Source organism: Perkinsus marinus (genome assembly GCF_000006405.1).
Source record: "Perkinsus marinus ATCC 50983 genomic scaffold scf_1104296964066, whole genome shotgun sequence".
NCBI classification, from domain to species: domain Eukaryota; phylum Perkinsozoa; order Perkinsida; family Perkinsidae; genus Perkinsus; species Perkinsus marinus.
This window is the reverse complement of record NW_003204833.1, coordinates 173482-181016: the sequence shown is the minus strand read 5'-3', so window position 1 is coordinate 181016 and position 7535 is coordinate 173482. Positions and strand designations below refer to the sequence as shown.

The 7535-nt window shown below is 49.2% G+C and overlaps 3 protein-coding genes across 3 annotated transcripts in view; 1 reads left to right on the top strand and 2 right to left on the bottom strand.

Annotated features, from left to right (window-relative positions):
- Window positions 1-15: 15 nt before the first annotated feature.
- Window positions 16-1142, bottom strand: Pmar_PMAR026049 (hypothetical protein; the record flags this gene model as incomplete). Its single annotated transcript, XM_002771028.1, has 6 exons — window positions 16-112; window positions 149-208; window positions 262-367; window positions 775-860; window positions 911-1022; window positions 1070-1142. The coding sequence occupies 6 exons, from the start codon at window positions 1140-1142 to the stop codon at window positions 16-18; spliced, it is 534 nt and encodes a 177-aa protein (XP_002771074.1).
- A 2440-nt stretch (window positions 1143-3582) lies between these two features.
- On the top strand, window positions 3583-3888 carry Pmar_PMAR026048 (hypothetical protein; the record flags this gene model as incomplete). The annotated part of the gene is made up of 1 exon (XM_002771027.1): window positions 3583-3888. One exon carries the CDS (start codon window positions 3583-3585, stop codon window positions 3886-3888), a length of 306 nt encoding a protein of 101 aa, XP_002771073.1.
- A 2491-nt stretch (window positions 3889-6379) lies between these two features.
- Window positions 6380-7535, bottom strand: part of Pmar_PMAR026047 (hypothetical protein) — a gene marked incomplete at both ends in the record, with an annotated part of 6669 nt that continues 5513 nt past the window's right edge. The window contains 5 exons of the mRNA XM_002771026.1: window positions 6380-6472; window positions 6607-6699; window positions 6765-6896; window positions 6950-7002; window positions 7048-7147. Coding sequence (XP_002771072.1) covers window positions 6380-6472; window positions 6607-6699; window positions 6765-6896; window positions 6950-7002; window positions 7048-7147 — 471 coding nt within the window. The remainder of the gene's footprint in view (window positions 6473-6606; window positions 6700-6764; window positions 6897-6949; window positions 7003-7047; window positions 7148-7535) is intronic.

The following is a 7535-nucleotide window of genomic DNA, read 5'->3' as shown; positions in this document are numbered from 1 at the left end:
TGCTCGACTTAGCGGTTATCCACCGGGCTTAGCAGGCTTTCCAGGCCCATTAGAATTGCACTTGTCCACTGCTGCTTCACACTTCGTCAAGCCAGTCTTCATTATATCGAGCCTGGGAAAATTATACTACCAACGCACAGTGTGGAACCAGGACTCCTTCTGAGGTAGAAGTTTCCGTTCCTTGGCCATCACGTAAGCTCCGTGATATCTGGCAAAAAGAGCCAGTCAACAATGTCAACTCGGAATGAATGGATTGCTCACATCTCGTACGGTCCAACTATACCAGAAGACATCATCACTCCTCTCAAATCGATCTTGAGCTGCGGGTTTCGCAGGATGCCCTCTCCCAACATTGCAACGAAGAGAGCTGCAACATGGTATCACGCGCAATATTAGCTCGGCGTGCATACCAGACGATGATACCCCGACGAGGTGTACATTCCTGTTCAAGTGAGGGTACTTCTTGAATAACTGGCCGCTCAAAATGACCCTGTGGAGGACTATTGTGATGAATATATTCTCTGATCTGAAGAATGCTCACATGTTGTCGATGAACTTCTCCAAGCTGATCTCTATCAGACCCAGGCTAAACCCGGTAGGTCCAGGCGCATCGATCCAAATGCTGTTTGCTTGCTTAGTCCACGAGTATCTAGCGCCAAACGGTCACATTGCAAAACACCGCACAAGGACATTCGCACGCATTATTCAGGAGCTCTTCCCCGTTAGGAGACATCCTGCATGGCCCAATGGTAGTCATGGCCGCCCCCAAGCTACTCATGCCCGGCCCACCAGCCATGTACAAGAAGGTCGGTGCCGATGCTGGATCTACGTCTTCAGCTTCCATAACCGCGTAGAAGTACCTCGAGGCAGCTTGACCTTGATTGTCACTCCGCACGCTGAATATACTTACCTATTTAGCGTGCCAACTGGTATGTATCCGAACTCCTGTTTACCCTTGCTGTCTGGACACAAGACCCCGCCGCCATTCAGAGAACGAAGATGATGAAACGCGGGCGTCTCACCTGGAGATAATCGATGGACGGTAACGGCCTGAGTTCAAACACGGTACCTTCGTTCCCAAGGCCGCCGGCATCAGTGATTGCTACTATGCCGGCGAACGCGGAAACCAGAGCGATAATCATATTGGTGAGAGACAAATGATAACGGGCCCTATGGCTTATGACTAGCAGGATGGTTGGCCGCTGGGGAGAAATGATAAATTCCTTCTCGAATAGGTCCTTGAAAAGGGGGGCGGCGGGAGGCGACAAACCCCCTCAAGCTGACGGTGGACCCCCCCTGCTAAGGGGGGCGAAATAGGCTAGGCATGGGTGATGACATCATCTACACCTAGCCTATTTCGCAACTCACCGTGATGTTTATTATCAATTGACCATTGGCAATACTGAATAGTATCTGCGCCCCATGGACCATGAGTAACTCGCGTGTCAATCACCTTGCGTACGCGTGCACACGTGTGACACGTCACACGCTTGTAAAGTTTGTGGAGGGATATACTCGAAGTCGTGATCGGGTCGTCGATTGATACTATAGGTAGTCGATGCTAGTGACTCTGGCAACACAATCTCAAGGGTAGATACGGGTATAAGATGATACTTAGCTGCGGTCGACGAGGTTGGCAGGGGTGCCAACAGTAATCCTCGAATGAATCCCTCGAAAGACTCTGAAGGCAATCGATCGTGTGACGCATGCACACGTTAGCTACGGATAAGGCTCTCGGGCTCGCCTCATACTATCTATTACGCACAGGCAGGGCCGCACAGGCGGATGACAACAAAAAAGGTAGCTTACAATAGCCGAACGGAGTCGATTTACATATAGCGAGCAATCGATACAATGCAGCGAACAGACTGGCCAACAGGAGTGGGCAGATCCTCCTACCACAAGCTTACAAGCGTGTGACGCGTCACGCGTTTACAATGTAAACTCAGACCTTTGGCCATTCTATTAAACCGCGAAGTCTATTCTAGACAAACACGACTATGGTTTAATCGCAGGTGCAATTTATATCTCACATGGAACCATTCCCCGAAAGAACTCGACCCACGGAGTCAGCTTACCCATGCGATACATCCACTAGTAAAGAAGATGGCCGACTCAAAGTCAGAGCAAAAAATTTTCCATCAAACAGCGGTAGTCGATCATTTATCGCAGCGTGGCAGGATAAATACGCTTGGCTAGAGTACTCTATCTCTAAAGATAGTACATTCTACTTCGACTCCAGGCATTTTGGTCTACCCAAAGTTGGTAAGGGCTCCCCATTGGGGAGTCCCCATTCTTCAGCGACCCGAGCGGTTTCTCGAACTGGAAGCGAACCCTCTGCGAGCGGCTATCGTCAGACATCTGCTAAGGCGTCTGTACAATGCCAGCTAATGAAGGATAAAGGTCAATCAGTTGCCACTTCGGTCAATACCCAGAACCAGAAGATGGTCCGAGAGAACCGCCGTTACCTGAAGTCGATTATTTGTTGTATCATCTTTTGTTGCAAGCAAGGGTTGGCCCTACGAGGGAATAGACTCTATTCAATAGAGAAAACCTCTCTACAAAGACCGATGGTGACGATCCGGGTAACTTTTTGGAACGGACTCATTTCCTGGGACACTTTGATGAGATTGTGAAACAGAGGCTCTCCAGTGGACCTGGAAATGCTAGATACACTCATCATTCGATACAGAATGATCTATTCGCCAGTGCAGCAGAGCTCGTTCGTCAGTCGATGGCATCCAAGGTTGCAGCTCGTGGTGCTTTCAGTCTCATATGCGACGAAGCTCGCGATATATCTCCCACAGTGTGAGTCACACTCAAAGACTCTCCCTCTGCGTCCGATACGTGCACGGAACTCAGATCAAAGAAGAGTTCCTTGCTTTCACTCGTTGTGGGAGTTGGACGCCGCGAACCTTACAGTTGAAATTTCTCACACGCTCGGTGAAGTCGGCATACATCCTGCCCTAATGGTTAGTCAGTGCTATGATGGAGGCTCCATCATGGAGCCAGTCTTATGAGCGGCTCTGTTAGCGGAGTGGCCCAGCGCGTGAGAAAGCAAGCTAATGAGGCCCGGTCCGCTAACGGATCTGGATCTGATGGTAGTTGAGGTGTGCAGAGCCGAGAAATTCTCCGGATTATTTCAGGTGTGCTGATAGGATTAACGAACTAAAGCCTTGAGCCAAGATGGCTACGGAGTTATCCAATGAAGGATCTGGTTTCAAGTTGAAACTTTCAACAGCTTAACTACGAACGTACGCACATCGCGCGGGGGCTCGCGTATCGATCAAGAACAAGCGGGCGCCCATGATCAGCGCACGATGTGATAAGTAGCCGAGGACAAGCCAAGAGTAGAAAATTCACTATGGATATCATCCCACTCGATATCAACATCACCGGAGGCACGAACAGCAACAACCGTATCCCTATAATAAGACTTCTGCGGTCGTTTACGACCGGAAATGATTACATCATTCAGTACAGTGTACTATATGATGTAATCATTTCCGGTGTACTAAGTACACTGAGACGCATACCGACTAAGCTCGGACGAGTAGTATCACAGTTGTCTCTAGTACTATCATGCCAAGAACGTCATGGCTTGCTAGCCAGCTCTATCGTGAATCACGATTCGTGAACGCAGTTTTCCAGAAGTCCCAGCAAGATTCCAGCCCTGAGAAGCAGTCTAGGATGGTCCCATCTCTGTCCGAAACTCGGTGGGATTGTCAGTTCCGTGCTTCGGATACTTTGTTTGAGACCACGCCCGCTATATTCGAGACGCTCGAGGACCTCGAGTCGAGGTTTTCGAGGAGGAGGGCGGAGATATGGGTGGCACTGCTCAAGGACTTCGGCTACGCCTCAATGCAGGGTTCATGGTTACCTTGGTGACTATGCGCTGGGTATAGCATGACCCAGCGCTATCAGCGGCACGATTTGATGTAATTTTTGGCTGCTTCAAGGTGGCGGGATTATGGATATATCTTTACGACGTTACGCTGATGGGTAATGGAGCTGATGGAAAACCTGAAAGGTTTTATGAGTTGTTTGTGGAGACTGCCGAGAATTTTGGTCTGTACCTCCTCCCGAAAAGCAAAACTATCTGTCTCCGTCTGACTCAGAAGGAGACAGATAGTTTTGCGTCGCAGAAGTTCTGAGGCTAGTGGTCCGGTGACCCATCTTGGTTCATTGTGGTCAATAGTTGATGACCATCTGCAGTGTAGTTGTCGCAGAGATGTTAAAGGTTTTCAACAGTTGTTCTCTAGACCTGGTAAATCGAAGCGTGACTATTTAGCTATTGGTGGAAAACAAGTTGAGTATCCGAATGACCACGCTGGGGCTCGCCTTCAAGGCGCTGGCAAGGCGGCGCCTTGCCAACGATCTTTTGAGGAGTATTATTGGAGGTTTCCAAACTCCATAGAATGAACGAGTTCAACTAGGAGAGGGAGAGGCTTGTCAACTAGATACCCTCTTGAACCTGTTGAACGGAGATTTTGATACTTCCTGTTCACATTTGAGTGCTACTGGTAAACTACCAGTAGCATTTATATACGTTGAAACGGTGCCAACGCTCGAGCCACTCGGTCCGTCTGTCAGTTCAAAGGGTAAAACCACCAACACTGTTGGTCCAACAGTCAAACCCGAGACCCAGACGATCTAAACCGTCAACGATCCTGAAATATCCGACTTGTCGTGACGAAGCAACCCGAGGACGTGGCTGTGTGGCGGGTGTCAGGTTGTCCACTCAGAATAGCCCGAACTCATAGATGAATCGTTCATCATGGTCTTGTCAGATATTACCGGCTTCGGAGATCAGCGCAGCACCCCGGGTGGGTGGGATTTCTTTCTCAAGGACATAGGGACGCCTCTATATGAGGACATATATGTGGTAGGAACCTCTCTATATGGTAGACGACATACGGGGTGAAATTGCAAGGCTACGAAATCATTCCGGTGGATTAAATGTACGATTTACGTTCAATTTAGCTGTTGCTACAGATGTGGACCTTTCCGAGTTGACCTTCTGTACGAGGCCTACTGGGGCTAGGGCTCCTAATTCCACTGGTTCTGTTTCTATACGTCAACCCAGTAAGGTTGGTTAAAGTATAGCAAGCTCAGAGCGGCGAAGGCGTAGAGCTGCTCTCCGTGCTGGGGACGGAGAACGCTGAGATGATTGTTGTTGATCGGACACTCGATCTTGCTATTTTACTTCCTCGTCAATGATCTGCAGCAATCATCCGAGAACAAGTTATGGCTCCAAGGAGGAAGAATTAGCCTCTCAAGACTCTGGCCGAAATCGATGAGGAGACTACACCTACTGAGGGTGCCTGTGGACCACAGGCTGTGGTGGCACGACAGTGGTGCTTCTACCACAGTACTACTAGTGACTAGTAGTGGTCCAGTACCACTAGTAGCAGTTTGTCGTCACCGACGGCCTATTTCGCGTTGTTATATTCTAATAGAATAATCCTATCGATAGCGCTGTGCGTGATCCCCGTCCCCATGTTTCTTGGCATAGAGGAAGCCGTCCGATTCGGACAACCCGAAGTTCGGGATGCACAGAGTTCGGACGGTCCGAACTATGTGCATCTCTCAAGCCTTATCTCCGCCAACGTTATTTCGATCCCACAGATGTCTTGTCACTTCGACAACAGTTCTACATGCTTTTGTAAGGGCCCCCTGTTACCCTAGCTCATTACTTGGGAGTGCTCGACAATATCGCCAATAGATTGAGACTGAATGGCGTCTGCGTTTCGGTCCGAAACTTTCGGATGAGCATCTCCATGATAGCTTCGGTAATAGTCTAAGAGCGCCCTACCCTGATGGGGCTCTTTGGCTCTTTCTATCGACTGGACGGGGTCTCTCACCGGGGTACCTTTATTCATACTGACACGTTCCCCCCATGGTATGTTCAGTCCACGAGCTCTTCGTCAATGAGCGGATTTGTACACCTAAACTCATCCACGTCACTTTCGTCCAGCTCCATCCGTTCACCTCTGTTTCATCCATGATCTTTTCGGTCAATTTTTTCCTTCCTCGAGGTTTCATCCATTCATGCTCTCGTAACGATCGTTCCCTAAAATTTCCTCCGGAACACCTCATCCACTTCTTTTCGTGCACTAGCGATTTATCTCATCCATGCTCCTTTCGTTTTGGGCCGTTTTGGACATAAGCGGCGCCGTCATGGTGGACCTTACCGTGCTATATTAGGCTAGCTCATCCACCTATATCATACAGGCTATATTATCGCTCGGCCACTAGCCTAATCAACGGGATTAACCGTATCCTGAGTTGGGATGAGATTCACTACTAAGAACGCAACACAGGCTGTGGCACAAGGAGCGTTGGTAGACTGACATCGAATGCATGGTCGTTATCATCATCAGGTTTGAATGGGCACGTACACTTCCATGTCGACACTGTCTGTCTTCAGCGCTTCCCTCATCTCCTTCAAGTCCAGCTTAACACCATTCACCTAGAATAAAATGGTGTACGACCCGCGATGACAACACCACAGGAAAGGCATCAGCGTAACCACAAACATCAGTGTGACTATGCGACATGAGTTGGCCCTGATTAAGAGATAATCACAAGACACACATCACATACCATAGTAATGTATGACCCTTCCGTCACTCTACTCTCCCCAGCCTGGCTCTTATTCCATTTGTCCAACAGCTGCCCTTCCACAATAGTGACAATCTGTAAATCAGTAAGCACCCGTCCGCAGTCAAAGCCCAGCCCGCCGAGCTGCCTGCACGACTCACCTCGAGGCAAGTCGGGCCTCCCGTCACTGCTGCCCCAAGTAACGGTGCTTGATTCACAAAGCCGAACTTGTCGCCTGGTATCGTCTTCGTGAGTTTAACTCGAACCATTCTGCATGATGGAGCCGATGGTGGCTGAGACACAGAACAACTTACGACAACAAACACAATGATGATATTCAGCTCACTAGCAGCTCTTCGTCCGAAGTCAAGAGCTGTTCAGTAGGGACGCTCGACCCACCTAAGATGCATATCTCAACAACGTACCGGCTCCCTATCCCCTCACCTTCAAGAACCATAGTATGGGGAGCCACAGGGGACGGAATGCTCGGAATAGGAGAATCCAACGCCTTCAAAGGGAGTGTCGGATTTACCGTAGCTGCAGCCTGGGCGTCTCTGAGTCGAACATGGCAGATTACATATTATACTCTATCTTGCCAAACCCCCGATACTTCCTGTTGTACACTCACACCTAAAGCTACTGAGACTACTGCTATCACCTCCCACTCACCACTACAATCATAACAACTATACTGGAATGAATATGTTGTTAAAATATGTTTATCACTTGTGTTTTACCGTACGGGTGAAATTCAATGCTGACATGCGGCCGATGATACTCCCAACCCCATGCGCAAATCATCGGATTCAGTTTTACAATAGGGAATCAACATCCTTTCGAACGATCAATTTCGCATCCTTACTTCGATGCGCCCAAGATCTCCTGCGCTACTCCATCATCGGGAGGACCACACAGAGCCTTCACAGGCGCCG